We start from the raw sequence: 23,140 nt of genomic DNA on the forward strand, positions 1-23,140 counted from the left end.
TAACTGAAACTAGCGAAGCCTAGTTATTCCAGTACTGACTGCACGCAAACCGCAGGACTGTGGTAGGACAAGGAAACCCCAGCAAGTCACTCTAAAAGTGCATTCCTGTGCGAGTCCCACGGTGTTGGTGTCGCTTGTCCAGTGTTTGTTCACTCACGTGTTAATTAGCAACACAGTCTCGGCGACCAGGTTGTTTAAGCAGTGGCGACTCCAACTTCCATGCCTGCGCCGGTGAGAACAGTGACTATTGCTTAAAAAAAAAAAAAAAAAAAAAAAGAGGCAGCAGCAGCAGCAGCTGTCATTCGGCCATTGTAGTGCGGTCGACTTCAGGGTTGCTGTTTTCTAGCAATGCATTCCGTTCAATTCTATATGCCGTCCTTATCATCCATGGTTCACGGCCGACTCATGCCATTGATAACCTAGGTGGAACATCACTATTACCACTAACCAAGCGTGGAAAGGAGTGACACTGGAAAAGGCATCACTACAAAATTGTGGCCCTGTTATGTTGCCAGGGGTTGAAGATTCAATGCACGCATTGTCTGTACTTTCATCAAAATTTGGCAACAGCATGACAATGGTAGAGATACGAACTGACCGGATTGTAGGCAAATGACTTATGTGCGTGCACCCATGCGTTGACAAACTTTGGCCTTATTTTTGGACCATCCCTTTTGGGGATATTTTCGCTTTTGCGACATTTCACGTAACTAGCACAGGACACGTCGAAGGACTAAGCGCCAAGAATGCTGTTGATTGTACATGTTGAGGTTTTGATGCTACTCACGCAAAATCCTACGAAAGTGAAAGTATCCCCGGAAGTGTCCATTCGAGAATACGGCACTTTTTTAGCCACTCGTTTTCCGGCAAATTGGGATATTTCAAGTTCCCGATTATTAGTAATTTTAGGAAGGCTGGACGGGGAGTCCAGCCCGCAATGCATAGATATCAGGAAGTTCGATTTATTAAGCTACTTTAGTTATGTGCACACACCTGTAGACCACTGCGGCCACACAGGTCTTGCGCAGTTGGTGATTTTGGCGCACTTCAGTGCAAAATTGCGTTTCTTTTTTATAAGGATGTCACAGGAAATCTCAATTCGCACACTTTGGTGCAAGAGTGGCAGCACTGCTAATACAGCTTTAACAATTTTTCACTTTAGTGTCCCTTTAAGACTAAGACCGAATATGAAAGTAACGTACTCAAACATTGTTGATGAATGCTTAGGAACTTGTACTATGCGCAACTAAAGCGCACAAAACTTTTTAATTAACCTTTTTTGTGAAACTTATTTCATGGGAAGCAAAAGCTTGTCTTGCGCGAGCATCTAGGTGCTGCAGTAGACACAAAAGCAGGAATGCTACTTACTGAACGGCAGACATCACAGACCACGTCCTCATCGTACTCAATGCCCAACCCTTGCTCCGTCCGGATCTCTCTTTGAAGCTTTTCATAACACTGTAAAACAAAGTCAACAAAGAGAATGAGATGACTGCATGAAATTGTAATAGCAAGGCCATGCAAGGTGACATCAACGTTCAAAATTGAAGGCAGAAACAACATTAGGAGGCAAATACTGAGAAGCTAAAATTATATGTGTACATGTCAGACCTGGTACCAAGGAGAAAAATCAGGCAGGACACACACTTCAGACTTCTAAGTGAATACATGATCTACAAAACACGGCAGCTATGACATGTTTCCGGCTCTGCAATTGCTTCTAGTATAACTACAGCCAGCAAAAGCTTCGCCTTTGAGATCGGTTTCTGTTACTCCAAAACAGCGCTCACAGTGTGCTGGATTCAGGCACCACATATCGTGGCCTTTAAAGTAGATTTTAAGTTGTCCTCTAAGCCACTGCAGTAGCTACAACACTGACCAGAACTTCAGAACACACACAAGAGGTGAGAGTAGATGCTTACAGCACATACTTGCACGAATAACAAAGATACATGCCTCACCTGATTCTCAAAGTCTTCCAAGATCATCTCCATGGTCAGCTCAGGCAAGGGTTCCAGGCCTAAATGACAGAAGGAAAAATATAATTATAATAATAAACATCTTTCACAAAGCAGACAATGCCTGTACACAAAAATACTTGACCAACTGCAGCCCAAAAAAGAAAACATGAATTAAGATGCTTGCGCACCATGTGCATTTTTTAATCTCTCATCATTACAAACTTCATCAATAAAGGTTAACAAATGCTGCGCTGAACTATGTGCTTCGTTCAGCCAATGCCATTTGCTTCACAAAATTTGAAAAAAACTGAAAGGATGACAAAGCCATAGAAGTCTACATGCTACATGGCAAGAGTGCACATGGCAAGAGCGCACATGGCAATAGGATGACCGAATAAGCTATGGAGCCAATGTGCGCATGCAAACCATCTCATCACGCTCCACACCCTCACAGTTAACGCTTTAGTAGAGGTGCGCAAATACCGAATAGTAGATTTCAACTCGAGAAAAAAGAAATACAGCTGAATATCATATCGAATGTCGAGTATCAGAAAATGTTTCACAAAATTTAATGCTTATTACAGTATAGACCACTTATAACGTAACCGCTTATAGTGCAGGACCGGATATAGTGCGATCTTTTCAGACTCCCGTTAATTTTCCCATAGCACTCCATGTATACACGTATCGCTTATAGTGCAGTTGCGGGAAACGAAACACCGGTTACAGTGCAGCTGCCTGGGAGTACGGAAGTCAGCGGAGATGACGAACGCTTCCCTCAAACGGGCGCCCCAAGGAGTGCTTGAGGAAGAAAGAGAGACGAAGTGGAGGAGAAGGGCACGTGGTGCGAACGAACAGCCAGTAAGGCTGAAACCAGAATCTTGAGTGCGAGTCGTGAAATATCACGGTGCGCATAGCGATCGAGCGCCACGAAACTGCCAACACTCGCTTCACGATAACGGCAGTAAACGAAACTTCAGGGAGCGGGCGGCGCCGGCACATCACGGTGAAGGGCGCACGCGGAGACCGTGGAATGTGAGGGAGGAGGGCGACAGGGAAGCGGATTTCGCCTCGGCAACTCCGCCGCTTCGGTGGCTCCCCTCGCCCTCCCTCGTAGCTCCCTCACTTACGACTGTCACTGTGCGCACCCGCTGCCGTGCACGCGCCGCCGCTCCAGCCGGCCCGACGCCAGCTCGCCGAAGTTTCGTTTTCTGCCGTTATCGGGAAGCGGGCGTTTGCCAGCGTGGGCAGTTTCGTTGGCCGGCCTGGGACAGCGCCGCTGCTTCCCTCTGCGCCGTAGCCGCAGCGTGCAAGGAAGCATAAAGGAGAAAGAAGGGTTCACTGCCACTTTCTACATGTGGCTACGGTAGCGTGGCTGAGACGTCGGCCCGTACACGCATGTTCCGGTGCAACGCAGAATTGGCGACCTTGCCATTTGAGAGAGGGTGAAATTTCCGCCGCGTTTTTTTTTTTCGTTCGCGGGCGACATTGAGGGGTCTCTCCTAAGCTTTTACTCTATGGCGGTGCCGGAGCAATGCCGTTCAGAGGCGCCGCCGCGTGATTTGGTTGGAATTAACGAGATTCGACTGTAAATTGAATGCGAACGTTCTAGCCGCATTCCTCGACTGTTGCATATGCGTGGCTGCTCGGTGCACATGTTTTGCATATGTGCGGGCCTTGAAAATTGTTGCTTTGGTTATAGTGCGGTACTGCTTATAGTGCGGATATTCGGGACTCCGGCGACTTACGTTATAAGCGGTCTGCACTGTAATTCTGGGCAAGAAAATACGGTGCTGCACTTGCACGGAAGTCTCCTAACATGGCATATAACAAGAACGTTGCAAGCTATTAGCATAGAGTCAATGTAACCAACTATAGAGGTAAAGCTCCTCGTAGCTCCCATGCACTGGAATCGTTCACCGCAAGGGCGCCGACATTTTGCTACGCTGTGCAGGTGCAGACGAAGAGATGTGATTCAGCCAAGACATGCAATCAACGCAACCAAAGCTCCCTCGGCATGGTGGTGCCATCTAGTTCAGGCACCTTCAAATGCACCCTTTCACGCACCGCAAATTTTACATCAAAATTTTATAAATAGCCATCAGACCTTTCTAAAAAATATATGGAATGAAGTTTACACATTGTTTACACACAACTTTACATAAAGAAGCATTTACACACACTATGGATAAATGCTTCTTTTTGCATATTTCTAGTGTTCAAAAAATGACGTGTAGCAACATGGCAGTGCCCTAGCAGTTGCCACTTTTTTCACCCCAGCTTCTCCTCTAGAGTCAGTATATTAACTTTGTGGCTGTCAGTAACTTAGGTACATAGAAATTAACATATGAAGTACGGTCTACTCTTATTAAAGGGAACACCAAATTAGTATGCCAGCACTGTTTACAGCTTAGTTCTAGTATATGGAGGTCTAGAAAATTTTTTTTTTCATCAATAAGATTTCTGTTCAATAGAATCAAGTGTTGCTTTTTTTTCCTCTTAAGCAAATGAATTACAGTAAAAGCTTGATGATACGATCACGGCTAATACGAATTTCCGGATGATACGAATTTTCCTGTGATCCCGGCCGAGCCCCATTATATTACAACGTGCTAGAGAACGGTTGTTACGAATCGATTTTCAGCCTGCGTCGGTTGATACGAATAAACGCCGCCCCACCGACGGCCGCGAAAGAGAACAGCGCGCAGTCACGCGCTTTCTCTCCTCTTTTGGTGCGGAGGCGCGGCGCCGGACAGCGCGGACTCCGCGACTGGGCGCGAAGAGTTTGAAGCGGTGGCGCTTCAAGAAATAAATGCTTTTTACGTACATGTGCCTGAGTGAGTTCACCTCTGACTCTTTAATTTAGCTACAGTCGAATCACGTTAATTCGAACACGCTTATTTCGAACATACCGCGCACCGACAATGCTCTTAGCAGCGCGCCAAATAACGCGGCGGCGCCTCCGACCGGCATTGCTCCGACACCGCCATAGAGCAAAAGCTCAGGAGAGACCCCTCATTGCCGCGCGCGAAGGAACGGGGGGAAAAAAAAGAACCCGCGGCGGAAATTTTCCCCTCTCTCAAATTGCAAGGTCGCCGTTTCTGCATCGTGCCGGAACAAGCGTGTACGTGCCGACTAGAGTGTTCTAGACAACCGTATTGTAGCACACACTAGTGCCGACGTCTCAGCCGCGCGGATAAAATGGCAGTGAACCCTTCTCCTCTATTTTCTAGTCACATGTTGACCTTGCACGCTGCGGCAGCAGCGCAGAGGGAAGCAGCGGCGGAGGCACAGTCGGGCCAACGAAACTGCCACGCCCACAAACGCTCGCTTCCCGATAACGGCAGAAAACGAAACTTCAGGGGGCGGCTAAAATAAGCTGGCGCAGCACGGCGGCGGGCGCGCACGGAGATGTGCGCACGGAGTCGAAGGTGAGAGAGCTACGAGGGAGTTGAGAGGGAGGGCGAGGGGAGCCACCGAAGCGGCGGAGTTGACGCGGCCAAATCCTCTTCCCTGCCGCCCTCCTCCCTCACCTTCGACGGTCTCCGCGCGCACCCGTGTGCCGGCGCCGCCCGCTCGCTCCCTGAAGCTTCGTTTTCTGTCGTTATCGGGAAGCGACCGTTACCCGGCGTGGGCAGTTTCGTGGCCCGCGCTTGCTATGCGCTTGCGCGCCGCGATATTTCACGACTCGCACCGTTCGTGCATCGGGCTATGGTGCACGAATACTTCAAAAGTACGTCCTTTTAATTCGAACAAATTTTCGGGTCCCTTCGAGTTCGAATTATCGAGATTCGACAGTAGTTTTAATTGTGTTTCGATGATACGAATTTCGGCTAATACAAATATTTTTCGTGACCCCGTGAGATTCGTATCATCGAGCTTTTACTGTAGTGACATTCACTTGAATACCAATTTGCTTTTCAGTTTATTAGTGGACCTGTGTCTTGCGGCAATCTTTTATTTATTGCACAGAAAGCATTTCTTTCCAGTTTTAAAAATACAGAACGGCTAAACCAACTTTAAGGCAGTTGGGTTATCGCAAGGTCCATCTGCGCAAGCAATGGCAAGTTTGCACGATGCTCGTGGCATCGAGCATGAGGGGCTCTGCGGCGCAATTGATATGTGGCAATGCGTGGGTCTTTAGTACTCTTTACACTGAATATATACTGAATATAAAAAAAAATCAAATAGTAGATATTCATTTTGCGAATTGAATTATTCGAATAATCAATATTTGCACAACCCTACTTACAAAGTAAGAAGGCTTTTGCACTTTGTTCTTATTTCCAAACCGGGGAGCAAGTATTCAGCCTTTGGCAAAAGACATTATGCTACCGAGTAGGCAACGTTGTGCGGTGCAACATTGGGTGACATAATATCCAGCACATAGCAACATGCACCACAATATAACAGTCCCATGCATCCTTTTGTTCACACGAACATTTGTTTCAATGCAATTTCAACATAGTTTCACTTTGAACTAACAACTCTGCACTGTATAGCTGCACAACTGACGAGAAACAGTGTGCCGGAGGCCAAGTGCAGCAAGAGGACTCACCATGAGACTTGCGCTCGTCATTGAAGACTCGCAACCACTGCTGATCTAAGGAGTCCAGATCATAGCGGCAGGTCTTTTCAGCCAAAGCACTGACATTGGTCAGCACATGGAGCTCGTTGGAAAAGAACTCGTCGTGCGACAACCGGAGATACTTGTTTGGAGGTCTGTGAACCGAGGTAGGAGAAGGAAAAGAAAAGAAAAAGTGTTCTCAGTGCGCTATTTCAATTTTATGGTTACCTGTGTGACTGTCAAACAAGACTTACAGCTTGAAGTCATTTGATTTGCTCTTCTTCTTGATGACTCTACAAAGAAAACAATATCACGAACCAGGTTAGTTGAGCTTCCCTAATGCCGCCATTCCTCGATTATGGTTGCCAAACGCAACATTCATTATCAAAAGGCTGCAAAGTGACTGGGTTAATAATATTACAGTTAGACATCAATATATAACAAAGTTTGTAAAATCGGCAATTTGCTTCGTTATATCGAAATTAATTATATTGAAATTTGATTTTTATGCGAATAAATAGAGTCCCCAATGTATTTTTCTTACATGGAAGGGGCCACAACATTTTCCCCCTTGTCGAGCAATCGGGGAAAAAAAAAATTATTTAGCTGAATTTGGGAGTCGGCGACAATATATAGGGTTTCATGCCTTGTCGACACTATCTTCACATCAGGTATACGAAGCAAAGACGGCCACACTTTTGTGTCCACTCTGCCCCTGTGGCCGATATTGTAGCCTGCAGTGGGGCAACACTATCACGAAAAGCGCCGGCAGCGAGGAGCAAATACTTCTGCTTCGTCTGCCTCTCGCTTCACATGTCTCTTGAACTTAGATTGCGCAAGAGAGAGAATAAACTCTATGCAAAAGAGCACACGAGTGTAGGCAGCTTCTCCACTCTGCAGTGGGTGGTCCCCTCAGTCGAGAAGTCCAGCGGCCTTAGCTGTCCTTCTCGCTCGGTTGGCCAGGTTGAGCTGGTCCGTTGAGTCGGAGCTGGACAGCACTGCGTCCCATTGCTGTGTTGTGGGGTGTGTTACGAGTGCTAGCTGAGGTGTGTTTGTTCAAGCCCATACCATGTGGTAAAGCGTTGCGCATTGATGGCAGTATGGGCATCTATAGGAATACAGCGCAGGGTGTATGACGTGGTGGAGACTCAAATGTGGATATGTGCTTGTTTGGAGTTTTCGCCATATTACAGCTTCCTTTCGCGCCGGTGAATAATGAGGCAGTGGTAGTGTTCTTCATGAAAGGCGATAGTGCTGAAGGATGTGCATGTAGGTTAATCGTATGGGCTCGGGATGGAATTGCTCGGTGAGGCCCTCTCTCAGCTCCCGGTGTGCATGCGCCTGCTGATTGCCGCCTAAAGACTCATGCCCCGGATACCACACGATTTGTATGTATGGCGGGAGCTGGTGCACTCCACTCAGAATGCGATGTGCGGCCCTGGAAATTCCTCCAATACCAAAGGCACGGGAAAACTGCGCACATGATGCCACACCATCTACACATTCCAAGTCTTTGCACACACGGCAGATTACCTCTAAAACGGCACCAGGCGCTGATAGCCATGTGCAGCCACAGCCGGGCTAAAAAAGGAGACACATGCCAACCTGCCCCTCTCCCCTGCCCTCACGCGCTTGATAATGTTACTGCAAGCTCGCTCTGCTCCCCTTATTTCCCCTTGCCTACACGAGAAGATGGCATTAATCAAACCACCATCCTTCTCGACTCCCCTCGCACACTTTCACTCGGACACAAAGCATACAGCACTTGGGGCACGATAGGATATTATCGCTTTTGTACTTTACACCGAACATGACACTGCTCTGCTACGGCGGCCGCTGTTGGTCACATGATGCGTGATTTGAGCTGCTCATAATTAAACCACTTGATCATCTGCATCCACTGAAGTTTCCATTTATTGTCTCAGTATTCCTTAGCAGCAGCAGTGAAATTTCGTTACACTGAAATCGTGTATAAACGCACTTTGTTATATTGAGGTTTTAAATACATGGTGTTCTGTGGACAAGAAGCTAGAAAAAGTTAAATACTTCGTTATATTGAGAATTTAATTATATTTAAATTCGTTATATCGAGGTTTAACTGTAATAATAATTTAATCCATCAATGAAATGTTTATTATAGTGCTCAGGAGCAGCTATGGAGCCTTCGTACCGCTGCACTTAAAAAGTAATACGCAAGAGGAAAAGTACAGAGAAGACAAATGTAACCGAAAAAGGCGTGAAGTGCGTTCTGCTATGGCCCACTGTGGTAGTTCAGTGGCTATAGCGTTAACCCCAGATAATATTCTAATAATAATAATAATAATAATAATAATAATAATAATAATAATAATAATAATAAGATAATAGAGATAAGTTAGGAAATTCGCAGGCGCAAGTTGGAATCAGCTAGCGCAAGACAGGGGTAATTGGAGATCCCAGGGAGAGGCCTTCATCCTGCAGTGGACATAAATACACCCGCACATACACCCGCACAACAGCAAGATTATACAATAGCAGGGAGCCAGCCGGCCCGCGCTGCCGTGCCGACTGCCCGGCCCAAGCGCCGCTGATAACACAAATGTCAGCTACAGTTTCTTCACACAAAACAGCGGCCGGTAGTGCAAGTTGATGTCTTAACTTTATTTTTCGCACCAACCACTGTCAACTCTGTAGCACGAATGAGAGCAACGGTATGAGGCAAGTTCAACTTGAAGACTGCGTTTGGCCGCCCACTGCACTGCATGCAAGATGGCTCAACCGAATCACGCATCTCGCAGTCTGGACAGCACGTATAACTAAATATTCTTTTTGTGCAAATTGATATGATGAGAAATAAAGCATTTTCAAAATGGTGCATTTTGCGATCGTCGGCACTTGTTCTTGAAGCACCATATGCTACGGCTTCGCTCCGAAGTTGGTTAGGCATAGCAGCACCCTCGGCGCTTCCTCGACAATAAACCAACAGTGGTGGTCTGCCAGCAGAGCGGTGTGTGGCATGCCATTGCAGGAAGCTTGCCGCTGTTGTATTCATTCCTTAACACTTTCATGACTGCACCTATTCCCATCGATAGCAGTGTTATCGATGGCTACAAATTTGAATTTTGGCGCTCTCCAAGAGCTTCTAGACAGCTAACACCATCTAATGGGTTAAAGAGAAACCATTTTATCAGTTTCACTTTTGTGTTTCTCATTTCCACGGGGATTTTTAAAGCGCCTTCGTAATCGGGGAGACGATCCCTCGTATTTTTGAAAATGGTGTCGATGTCGTACACTGCTGCTCCATGGAAACGGCGAATTTTGACCGATTCCGATGCATCTGGGCTAAAATTTCTGGATTATGATAGCAGCACAGACTTGGAAGATGGCTTCGATTCATCAGACTTTAGGACGGACGGCGAAAGTGCATCAAACCGTCCGGGAACGTCAACAGGCATCTACCGGTGATTTTAGCTTTCTTCTCGAACAGTTTCATCTCTGCCACGCATTGATCCAAGTACAGTAAAAGTTTTTATTCGACACTGGTAGGATCGCGAAAAATTGACGAATTATCCGATTGTCGAAATATTGAATGAACAAAAACACGAAATTTTCCCCAGCATGATGTGCCTTTATTTGCCAAAGAAGTTTGTAATCTTCCATCTGTTTAGAACGGCGACAATAGCTCTAATAGCTGTCAGATGCTCTGTGGCACACGCACCATGCAGAATTTGCTCACAAAAGTCCTCCAGCACGGACAACGCTTCAGCCACGTTGTGGCGTGAAACACCATTCTTGAGCACTTTCAGTATTTCCACTTTCGTGGCTAAGTCCTTTGTCTGGTACTTCGGCCGCTTTGCTGGCAACGACATTGCAGCAGCACGCCATTCGAGCAGCATGCGATAGCGAGGCATGCAAGCACTGCGTGCTACGCACTCGAAAACTGCACAGCAAACACACCTGGCGAAGCACGCAAGGAACACGCAAAAACGACGATACACGCCACAACGAGACTTGCTGAAAATAGGGATATCTGCGACACGACTGCTAGGGATATCTCTGCTACCAACTTCGCTTTCCAGATGGATGGATGCTTAGTGGCTGAACCCTTTGTACGGGCGGCAGCTTGCGCCACCTAGCCTATACATCTACCCATTTCGGATGATACCGATGACCTTGCAGTTGGCCTATGCGGCATTTTTTTTTTTTTCAGCTGCACAGAGCGTTGCTCTTGGCAGTGTTTTATTAGTTTTTATTTATTTTTATTTTTTTTTGCTCTTTGCATCGACTGGGCGAGCTCGCAGGCTGCGACGCTCGGTCGAATTAATCGATGCGCGCTAAAATTTTGCCGAATTAACAGAGTTCCGCTCCATAGACTCCTGTATGTAATTGTAGGACCACGTGCGATGGTCGAATTAACCGATTTTCCGCATTAACGAGCTCTCACTGTATATCCGGCGTGTTCTAAAGGTCACAGTTCTTACATGCAGGGTGTCAACGTCATTCAGGCGGAACCGAACGACGGAAATTAATGCCCGGCCACTGCGCAGAGAGTGGAGTTTGGTGCACGAAAACGGCCGGGAGTGGACCTTAGCATCGCGCCGGAGTGTATAGTAGCAGTTCGTAAGGGCGCAGTGGTTCAGTAGGGCTAGGGCTCATGTTTTCCTACTATTTAAAGCAATATTGTACATACAGAGCTTATATTTGCAGGATTATTGCTTATGGCCCTTGTGTTAAAATGAATATTTCAAATATTTTCTACTTATTTTGTGCAAAGCAGCGTTAATGTTTTTGTTTTTACGTTTTTTAAAACTTTGTTTTGATAATTCTTTGTATTTTTAATAAATATGTTGTTTAAAATTAATACCGTTGGAAAGATAATTTCTTCCTCTACAATGTGATAGTATACTAATTAACATCAAGCATTTTCTGTGGCAGAAAAAAGAAATATTTCCTAGACCAAAAAAGAGCATTTTTGCCAACTCTACAAGCGGGTAGAAATAGTTGTGTGCAGCAACGTATGTATCCCCATAGCACAAAGTAAGCTGTATTTACACGATGTAGACAAAATTTGGCCAAAAATTTGCCTGTTGTAGCCGATAGTTCATTGTAGCCGGCTCCGTTAAAGGTGGAATTGGTTACATTGATACATAGGCAGACCAAACTAAATGAGATGAATAGTCTGTTATACCCAAAAGTATGTTGTATGCAAATCCGTTGTAACAGGCGTGGTCAGTGTAAAATGTGCAGGCCACAAGCAGCAGGTGCATGCAAGGATAAAGTTCTCACTTAGTTTGCGCCAGAAGCTAGCGCTGCATATAATTAACAAATCAGTTTCTTTCACAGTGTAGACCACTTATAACGTACCGTATTTACTCAATTCTAACGCGGGCCTCAATTGTAACGCACACCCGTTTTTCGTGACCAAAAAAAATCCTTTACAGTACCACGCACCTCATACTTTCATACAGAAATACAACTTTATCTCATTTGGAAAAACAAAATTTGTTTTCCCCCCAAAAAAAAAAAAAATGCATTGGCGTTCCAGTTAGTTTTGTGCTTCAATGCATAAGGCGACGTTTTGTTAAGAAACTAACTGGAACACCAATGGATTTCATTGCAAAGTTCGGGAATTATTATCTCGAAAGCGGTGTCATCCCGGGAATTCATTCCAAGTGGATCCGCCTTGCGAACTCCACGGCTACAATTTGTAGATTACAATATGGGCCATCAGGTAATTAGTTAAAAACTTAACTAGTGAATTTTTATTAATTAGTCGATTATGCATTTCAATTTTATGTGCAGGTAATGTCCGCCGCTTCGAGTAGACCAGCTCATTAACTAGAATTGGGCTATCTGCCACAGGCAACATTAAATAAATTTTGAAAGTGTTCACTGAAACACCCTGTGTATATATATATTGGTTAACACACCAACAGTAGCTTTGGAAAAACATTAAGTACTGTTTCTGCATAGTCGTAATGCTAATAAAGGAGTGTTAATGATGATATTGTAATGAGGAAGAAGAAACAAATGTACTCGATCGTCAACATATAAAGATATTCGTTTCAAGCGTGATCCATTTGGCAATAACGCATTCGTCACCATACAGTTTTCAGAACCAATCTGTATCCGGCAAAATAAAGAAATGAAACAATAAAATAAATAAGGAATAAACGACACGTCTGAAGTCACGCTGCATGCGTAAATCTGCGCGAAAAGTCCGTTTTAAGCGACGGGAACTATTCAGTGGTATTGAAGCCCTCCCTGGTGTACGGAACCATGACGCGAAGCTCTTTCTTAAAAGTCGGAGACCTAAAAATACAGTTTGAATGCTCGCGACGCCCGCCGACTACATACTTTCAAGTACGGCGGAGCGGAGAAATGAGCCCATACTACCCCTGCTGCCACCTTACGCAAAGCGCCGACAACTCGAGAGCCATCGCGTCATGCGGCGCCTTGACGAAACGGCGCCGTTTGGCCACCTCTCCTATTCTACCACCACAACCACCACCACGGCGATCGTATCGCCGAAGTGGATCGTCGCAGAATACATCCTGCATCAGTGCACTGAAACCCTTCCGTGTTGATTTGCTGGCGAAAATCCTCTCCTTCTGTTTGCACCAGTCGCGCACGCAAGTTTCGGATTCTCCGAACGCCCATGATGCGGCCCAATTTCCGTCTGTCTCCACACACATGATCACTCTCCTTATAAATGCGGAAGCATGATGAACTCGGCACTTTATGGTGATAGAGCAGACACAGAAAACGGGAAGACAGACGCTTGACTAATGCCTAAGCACGTGTACTGCAGCACACGGAGGAAGCTACGGCAGCTAGGCTAGAGTGTAGCTAGGCTCGAAGCACGTGCGAGGCGGCCATTTTGAAATGCCGACGGCTATATGGTAACTCAGATTTACGGTCGTACTCGATTCTAACGCGCACATAATTTTTGGGCCTGTTTTATCGGAAGAAAAGTGCGCGTTAGATTCGAGTAAATACGGTAAGTCGCTGGAGTCTCGAATATCCGCACTGTAAGCAGTGCCGCACTGTAAGCAGTACCGCACTATAACCAAAACAACGATTTTCAAGGCCTGCACATATGCAAAACATGTAGACCAAGCAGCCGTGCGTATCCGAGAATCGAAGCATGTGGCCAGGAGTTTTTCATCCGTTTATATTTACGATCCCTACAATGCTATTCACAGCATGCTTAGAACAAGTATTCAAGCTCTTAGACTGGGAAGGCTTAGGAGTGAGGATCAACGGCGAATATCTCTGTAACTTTCGGTTTGCAGATGACATTGTCCTGATCAGCAACAATGGGGATGAATTGCAACAAATGATTGAGGACCCCGAGAAAGTAAGAATTGGGTTGAAGATGAATATGCAGAAGACAAAGATAATGGTCAATAGCCTGGCAAGGGAACAAGAATTCAGGATCGCCAGTCAGCCTCTGAGTCTGTAAAGGAGTACGTTTATCTAGGTCAATTACTCGCAGGGGACCCTGATCACGAGAAAGAAATTTACAGAAGAATAAAATTGGGTTGGAGTGCATAGGGCAGGCACTACCAAATCTTGACTGGGAGCTTACCACTGTCGTTGAAAAGAAAAGTCTACAATCATTGCATTCTTCCGGTGCTAACATATGGGGCAGAAACTTGGAGGTTAAGAAAGAAACTGGTGAACAAGTTAAGCACCGCACAAAGAGTGATGGAACGAAAAATGGTAGGCCTAACGTTAAGAGCCAGGAAGAGAACGGTGTGGATCAGAGAACAAACGGGGATAGCCGATATTCTAATTCACATTAAGAGGAAAAATGGAGCTGGGCAGGCCACATAATGCGTAGGATGGATAACCGGTGGACCATTAAAGTTGCAGAATGGATACCAAGAGAAGGGAAGCGCAGTCGAGGACGGTAGAAAACTAGGTGGGGCGATGAAGTTAGGAAATTTGCAGGCGCAAGTTGAAATCAGTTAGCCCAAGACAGGGGTAATTGGAGATCGCAGGGAGAGGCCTTCGTCCTGCAGTGGACATAAATATAGGCTGATGATGATGATGATGAATATTTACCAACATTGAAAGGTTAATGTCCAAGTACCTGCAGTTTTCGCACAAGGCAGACAAAGTCATAATACTTAAATTAAAAACGATGGCGACCAAAATTTCAGGCACAGTATAGTGTTTCATCCGATTTCTCGGACTGATCAGCGTATGCACGGTGTCGAAAACATGACGACCGCGGACCAAGTTGCCACCATTCAAATGTTGCCTGTGCCCTCACGTTAGTTATCCCCCCCCAAGATGGTTTCTCCACATTCCATGTGCCATACATTTGTTATTGTGAGGTACAAATTAACAAAAATGAAATGCAGTCAACTCGACACCAAACCGCAACATTGGTGGACAATGAGGCACAATGGTTAGGCCTAGGTGGCAGGGGTGTCGAGAAGCATGCCGCCGCGGGAAGGTCCCCTTGATATGTTCATACCTGTGGACGATTACGTAGAGACTACGCATGCGATCACACGCACGGCTGAACTGACAGCAATGAATACGAAGCGGAGTTTGGTTCCTTGGGCAACCTGCCACGGCAACTACTACAAATGCCTACCAAGTTTGTATGTGTGCACACTGGTACGAACGGCCGAAGCTCATCAGCGCACATAAAGCCTAAAAGCTTCAAACTAAATTTGCGGAACACTGCTTAAACTGACAGCGTCGCACACGATATCAGCACTTCACGACGCACATCATGACGGGTGCACAGAAACTGAAGCTGCGTTCAGTGCAAAGCACAACACTGATAAGCAGCTGAGCAAAAGGCCTCTCCATCGCTTCTGCGTGCCTGCATCGCACTGCCACCAATTTTTTTTTTTTGTTCGCTCTGCATCTCATGCTCCTCCTCCGCATGGCCCTCGATGCTCTCCTCTCCCATCGGCGGGAGCACCTCGTTGAGAAGCGTGCTCGCTATTGCGCTTCAGGGTGGAAATTTTCCGTGGAAGCCGTATTATAACCGGTATTACGTCTCGCACAACTGCGCTGTAAGCACTATGCATATACATGGAGTTCTATAGGAGGGTAAACGGGAGTCAGAAAAGGCCGCATTGTAGCCCGTCCCACTTTATAAACGGTTACGTTATAAGTGGTCTAAGCTGTATATGGTGGTAGAGGAAGGAATGTTATCGTGTAGGAAACTGGCTTGGGGGTGCTGCAAAGAGCTTAAAGGCTTTGTGGAGCAACCAACCTACAGGAATTTCTGACTTCGTGAGTTTACTCATTTATCTCAACATAATAAATTCCTTTTACAAATTTTACATGACAATTCCGTGACACCTTCCAGGTGTTAAAGTTTGCTAGTCATTCCCCAGTTTTCTCGGCTGCTAGTCACCCCATTAAAGGGACACTAAACGCAAATATTAAGTCAAGCTAAAGTTATATATTAGTGCTCTAGAACATCTAAGGCATCAATACTACTGCGAACAGAGCTTTAGTAATTGAGAAATTGAGGCAAATACCGGACGCGATTAGAGACTCCTCCGGGACATTCAAGTACAGGATTGATGACGAAGGCACTCTTCATTAAAATTCTGTCACCAGTACTCAACCACTCATAAAAAAAAGGTCATTGGACCGGCAAAAAGGGCACTACAGTGTAGACCGTTTAGAGCGCAAGTCGCCGGAGTCGCGAATATCCGCACTATAACCAAGACAAATATTTTAATGCGATAATGGACACTCCAGGCGCATTTCTGCCGTCCCTGTCACGATGCTCTAGGTTCCATAATCGCTTATTAAATAAATTAACAAGCACAGTGTCATGCACGCACAAGCAAACATGAACACATCTCGCTCATTGACCATGGAAACGAACTGTCAAAACGCTCGAGTGACGAAGCGCGGCGAGCGAATTGACCTTCGTGCTATCATGCCTCTCGCTTCAATGTGACCTATAAGCAGCGAAAACACGGCGCGCGGCAGACTTTCCCCGTCACAGATTGCTTTCAAGATAGGGCCAAGGCGATCATATTGACACGTACACATGTTTATCTTTCACTGGTGGCCGCTTTCAACATTGGCTGACAAATGTTAAACGTTATCGCTCGGCGCAGGACGCGCCTGCATTGGAAGCTTCTCGGACGTTATCGATGCTTCTATCCGTCGTCTGTGGTCACCGACGCCCATGTAATCTGATTGTATGAGCGACGCGAATTGTCTAGAACTTTCTGGAAGACACGCGGGCATCAGGGATTAATCTGGAACCTTCGATGACTCAGGTATAAAAGCCGACGCGTTTCGCCGCTGATGAGATTTTCGACGATCGCCGACTGTGTTCGCCGCTATCGTTGTGCTTTGAGTGTACCTTGCTTTTGTGGGCACAGGTTCGCCCAATAAACAACCAGTTTCGTCGTACACAGTTTTACGACTGTTTTCTTCAGCGTCACTACTACGTGACATCTGGTGGAGGTGCTAGTGCGTTCATGCAGCGAACGCCCCCGCAAAGCCGCGATCCAAGCCCGAAACCGGAGGACAACGCCAACGTCACCAAGGACCAGCGAGCTAGCCGTAGGCAGCAAGGACTTCTGCCGGAGTACGGACTTCTTCCCGAGAAGACCACAGCGATCAAGGCCAAGTCAACGACCCCAATGGCAGCCCCAGCGTCCCCCATCCTGCTGCAACAACCTCGGGAGCCCCCGACCTTCCGTGGATCATCGGCTGAAGACCCTGAAACCTGGCTGGAGACATACGAGCGGATCGCGACGTTCAACAAATGGAGCGACGACGACAAGCTACGCCATGTCTATTTTTCGTTGGATGACGCTGCTCGGACCTGGTTTGAGAACAGAGAGACCACCCTTGTTACGTGGGACCTTTTTCGTGAAAACTTCGTGAGGACCTTCACGAGTGTCGTACGAAAGGAGAGGGCAGAGGTTCTCTTAGAAACCAGGGTGCAATTGCCGAACGAGAACATCGCGATCTTCACGGAGGAGATGTCTCGCCTCTTCCGCCACGCCGACCCCGACATGTCTGAAGAAAAGAAAGTTCGGTTCTTGATGCGGGGTGTCAAAGAGCAACTATTCACCGGATTGATGCGCAACCCGCCCAAGACTGTCGCCGAATTTCTTTCCGAGGCCACAACGATCGAGAAGACGCTTGAAATGCGCGCCAGGCAATACAACCGCCGTGCCCTGACCAACTACGCCGATGCTCAAGCTCTAGGCGCCGACGACCTGCGCGAGACCATCAGAGCAATCGTTCGCGAGGAGCTGCAGAAGCTCTTACCCAGGTCGCAGCCTCAAGTGGCATCTATCGCCGCCGTCGTCAAAGAAGAAGTTCAGCGCTCACTTGGAGTTCCTGATGTGCAGCCGCAATCGCCGCAACCCCAGCCGGAAGCGCTGACTTACGCCGCCGTTGCCCGTCGTCAAGGCCCTCCTTCACGCTCGCACCAGGGCCAAGTAACGCCGCAGTTCCGTCGCCCACCGCCGCCGCCGCAGCCAGCACGCCCGCCCGTCACCCAGCGCAGCTACCCGAGAAAGACGGACATTTGGCGCGCCCCCGACCACCGCCCGCTCTGCTATCACTGCGGGGAAGCTGGTCATGTCTACCGCCGATGCCCATACCGCGAGATGGGCCTACGAGTGTTCGCCGTCAACGCGCCGCGTCCACAGCTTGGCGAGCGGCCACGTGACATCGCCGACTACCTCGCCGGAGCCCAGTGGCAACCACGACGACCCTCACGCTCGCCGTCACCAGGACGTTACCTGTCGCCGCAGCGCCGACCATACACTGGCCCAGCCCGGGGCCGGTCCGTGAGCCCCTATCCGGGAAACTAAAGGCAGCAACCGATGGAGGTGCGGTTGCTGTACGACGCAATGCCGAAGATCCTCCGACGCCGCCGACGACGACGATTCGCGATTCATCACGACGAGATATCAGCACGCCGCCTAGCAACAGCCTTGACAACACTTCGCCGCCGAAAGAAGACCTTCCGACGCGACGTAGCAGCAGCAGAGCAAGCCGACGCAGCCGTGATCCGACGCCACGAATTAACCGCAACGCCAGACGCCGGTCTACCGATCTAGACGTGCTCATCGATGGCCATAACGTCACCGCTCTCGTCGACACTGGAGCCGACTATTCCGTCTTCAGTGGCCCGTTCGCCGCCAAGTTGAAGAAGGTGAAAACAGCCTGGCAAGGACCCGATATCCGGACAGCGGGAGGCCACCTAATAACGCCGACTGGAATCTGCACAGCGCGAGTCACGGTAAACAACCGCACTTACCCGGCGAGCTTCGTAATCCTGCAGCACTGCTCCAGGGATGTCATCCTAGGCATGGACTTTCTAAATCAACACGGTGCAGTCATCGACTTAAGGTCCAAGTCGATAACGCTTTCAACGCACAACGCGATACCACCGCATACAAGCATAAGTTACCATGCCTTGAATGTGCTTGAAGAACAAGTCACCGTTCCGCCTCGCTCCAGCGTAATGATTTCCGTCGGCACCGAAGTGCCTGCAGACATGGAGGGCGTCATTGAGGGCGATCATCACTTACTGCTCGACCGTGAAATTTGCGTCGCTAGAGGCATAGCTGAGCTACGTGCAGGGAAAGCAACGGTGATGCTCACGAACTTCAGCCCCGAATACAAGCACATTAACAAAGGCACCACGGTCGCCTACATCGACGAAATAGTACAAGCCAGCAGTGCTTTCGCCTTCACGGATTCCAGTGCACCCGCAACGACGACTATAATACCTGAACCAACTTTTGACGTCAATCAGAACCTTCCCAGGCATAAGAAAGAACGACTAAAAGCGCTGCTCCTGCAATACAAGGATTGCTTCTCGTCGTCGTCAAAAGTTCGACAAACCCCTGTCGCCAAGCACCGCATCATAACCGACGAAAATGCCCGCCCATTGCGTCAGAGCCCGTACCGAGTTTCGGCGCGCGAACGCGAGGCCATAAGGCGACAAGTCGACGAAATGCTACGCGACGACATCATCCAGCCGTCCAAGAGTCCGTGGGCGTCCCCCGTGGTGTTAGTGAAGAAGAAGGATGGAACCCTACGTTTCTGCGTCGATTATCGTCGCCTCAACAAGGTCACGAAGAAGGACGTATACCCCCTCCCACGGATTGACGACGCCTTGGATCGACTGTACAATGCAAAGTATTTTTCGTCGATGGACCTCAAAACCGGCTACTGGCAAATTGAAGTCGACGAGAGGGATCGGGAGAAGACGGCCTTTATAACACCAGACGGACTGTTTGAGTTCAAGGTCATGCCGTTTGGTCTTTGCTCGGCACCTGCGACTTTCCAACGCGTCATGGATACAGTACTGGCAGGCTTGAAGTGGCAGACTTGCCTCGTCTATTTGGACGACGTCGTTGTGTTTGCCTCAAGCTTCGAAGAACACCTGCGGCGCCTTGAAACAGTTCTTCAAGCAATCAAAACCTCCGGACTCACGTTAAAGCCAGAAAAGTGCCGCTTCGCGTATGAGGAGCTCTTGTTTTTGGGCCACGTCATCAACAAGTCTGGAGTGCGCCCCGACCCTCAGAAAACTGCGGCCATCTCCAACTTTCCTCTGCCCGCTGACAAGAAGGCAGTGCGTAGATTTCTTGGACTGTGCGCCTATTACAGGCGCTTCGTCAAGGATTTTTCACGGATCGCAGAGCCACTGACGTATCTCACGAAGGCCGACGTCGAGTTCAAGTGGGAGACGCCTGCAATCGCCGCCAATACTTGCGCATTTCGACGAAAACGCCGATACCGAAGTCCACACCGACGCAAGCAGCGTAGGACTCGGCGCCGTGCTTGTGCAGAGGACTGATGGACTAGAAAGGGTTGTAAGTTACGCTAGCCGGTCGCTATCGAAGGCGGAAGCAAATTATTCCACAACAGAAAAGGAGTGCCTCGCCATCATCTGGGCTACATCAAAGTTTCGTCCCTACCTCTATGGCAGGCCCTTTAAAGTTGTGAGCGACCACCACGCCTTGTGTTGGCTAGCTAACTTGAAGGATCCTTCAGGTCGCCTCGCACGATGGAGTCTGAGACTTCAAGAATTCGACATCACCGTCGTTTACAAGTCCGGGCGAAAGCACTCTGACGCCGACTGCTTGTCTCGCGCCCCCGTCGAACCGCCGCCACAGGACGACCAGGATGACGACACTTTCTTGGGACCAATCAGTGCCGACGAATTCGCCGAACAACAGCGAGCCGACCCGGAACTAAGGAGCCTTGTAGACTACCTGGAAGGCAAGACCGTCATTGTGCCGAAGGTGTTCAGGCGAGGATTGGCGTCGTTTTTCTTGCAAAACGACATTCTCCTAAAGAAGAACTTCTCGCCTCTCCGAGCCAACTACCTCCTCGTGGTACCCTCAGCATTGCGTCCAGAGGTTCTGCAAGCTCTCCATGACGACCCAACGGCTGGACATCTCGGTTTTTCACGCACTCTCGCGAGGATACAAGAAAAATACTACTGGCCTCGCCTCTCTGCCGACGTCGCCCATTACGTAAGGACATGCCGAGACTGTCAGCGACGCAAAACACCGCCGACAAGGCCAGCCGGACTTCTACAGCCAATCGAGCCACCTCGCCGACCGTTCCAGCAGATCGGGATGGACTTACTGGGGCCTTTTCCGACGTCGACGTCCGGAAATAAATGGATCGTCGTCGCTACGGACTACCTCACCCGCTACGCCGAAACAAAAGCCTTGCCCAAAGGCAGTGCCGCCGAGGTAGCCCGATTCTTCGTTGAGAACATCCTCCTGCGTCACGGTGCCCCAGAAGTCCTCATCACCGACAGAGGCACGGCCTTTACGGCAGAACTAACTCAAGCCATCCTGCGGTACAGCCAGACAAGCCATCGCCGCACCACCGCCTACCACCCGCAGACGAATGGCCTCACCGAGCGCCTAAATAAGACCATCGCCGACATGCTGGCAATGTACGTCGACGTCGAACACAAGACGTGGGATGCCATCCTTCCGTACGTGACCTTCGCATACAAGACGGCCGTGCAAGAAACGACGCACATGGCGCCGTTCAACCTGGTCTACGGAAGGAACCCGGCAACGACGCTTGACGCCATGCTACCAGACGTCGCTGACGAAGAAAATCTCGACGTTGCCACTTATTTGCAGCGTGCCGAAGAAGGTCGACAGCTCGCCCGACTGCGCATCAAGAACCAGCAGAGGACCGACAGCCGACACTACAACCTTCGACGACGCTACGTCGAGTACCAGCCCGGTGACCGTGTTTGGGTCTGGACTCCGATACGCCGACGAGGACTTAGCGAGAAGCTGTTACGTCGCTATTTCGGACCATATAAGATCACCCGACGTATTGGCGCACTGGACTATGAGGTCGTGCCAGACGGCATTTCGCAATCACAGCGGCGCCGGGCACGACCTGAAGTCATCCACGTGGTGCGTCTTAAGCCTTTCTACGCCCGCTGACAAACTTAGGTACTTTGTTATTTTGTTATTGTTTTTTGTTATTTTGTTTATTACGCATGGTTTTTGTTTTCGCTTTCGTGTTTGTTTGTAGCATCGGGGCGATGCTTTTTAAGGGGAGGGTATTGACACGTACACATGTTTATCTTTCACTGGTGGCCGCTTTCAACATTGGCTGACAAATGTTAAACGTTATCGCTCGGCGCAGGACGCGCCTGCATTGGAAGCTTCTCGGACGTTATCGATGCTTCTATCCGTCGTCTGTGGTCACCGACGCCCATGTAATCTGATTGTATGAGCGACGCGAATTGTCTAGAACTTTCTGGAAGACACGCGGGCATCAGGGATTAATCTGGAACCTTCGATGACTCAGGTATAAAAGCCGACGCGTTTCGCCACTGATGAGATTTTCGACGATCGCCGACTGTGTTCGCCGCTATCGTTGTGCTTTGAGTGTACCTTGCTTTTGTGGGCACAGGTTCGCCCAATAAACAACCAGTTTCGTCGTACACAGTTTTACGACTGTTTTCTTCAGCGTCACTACTACGTGACAATATCGCCGAAGTGGATCGTCGCAGATTATGTCCTGCTTCAGTCCACTGAAACCGTTCTGCATTGCTTTGCTGGCAAAAATCCTCTTTCTGTTTGCGCCAGTCCTGAATGCAAGTTTCGGATTTTCCGAACGCCCGTGATGCAGCCCGATTTCCGTCCGTCTCCGCACACATGATCACTTTCCTTTTAAATGCGGCATCATGATGAACTCGGTACTTCATGCTGATAGATCAGAGAACATGAAGACAGACGGTAGACTATTGCCTAAGCACGTGTACTGCAGCACATGGAGGAAGCTACGGTAGCTAGGCTCGAGAGTAGCTAGGCTCGACGCACGTGCGAGGCGGCCATTTTGAAATGCCGACGGCTAATATGGTAACGCAGCTTTAGGGTCGTACTCGATTCTAACGCGCACGCAATTTTTGGGCCTGTTTTATCGGAAAAAAAGTGCATGTTAGATTGGAGTAAATACGGTATTTGTGGCTTGAGGGAGCATTTGCCATCTAGGTTGACTGCTGAACTTCCAGGCAGCCGCACTGTAATCAGTATTTCGTGTCCCGCAACTGCACTATAAGCGATATGCGTATACATAGAGTACTATGGGAAAATTAACGGGAGTCTGAAAAGAC

The 23,140-nt window shown here is 48.4% G+C and overlaps 1 protein-coding gene across 2 annotated transcripts in view; it reads right to left on the minus strand.

The window, feature by feature from the left end:
* LOC119449431 (PHD finger protein rhinoceros-like) overlaps nt 1-23,140 on the minus strand; it is a 66,695-nt gene that overhangs the window by 37,991 nt on the left and 5,564 nt on the right. For both annotated transcript variants that reach the window (XM_037712602.2, XM_037712601.2), the window contains exons 6-9: nt 6,783-6,821; nt 6,520-6,683; nt 1,962-2,020; nt 1,369-1,458 (exon numbers count right to left, since the gene is read on the minus strand). In XM_037712602.2, the coding sequence (XP_037568530.1) occupies nt 1,369-1,458; nt 1,962-2,020; nt 6,520-6,683; nt 6,783-6,821 (352 nt within the window). The remainder of the gene's footprint in view (nt 1-1,368; nt 1,459-1,961; nt 2,021-6,519; nt 6,684-6,782; nt 6,822-23,140) is intronic.

Source organism: Dermacentor silvarum, chromosome 4, assembly GCF_013339745.2.
Source record: "Dermacentor silvarum isolate Dsil-2018 chromosome 4, BIME_Dsil_1.4, whole genome shotgun sequence".
Classification (NCBI taxonomy): Eukaryota; Metazoa; Arthropoda; class Arachnida; order Ixodida; family Ixodidae; genus Dermacentor; species Dermacentor silvarum.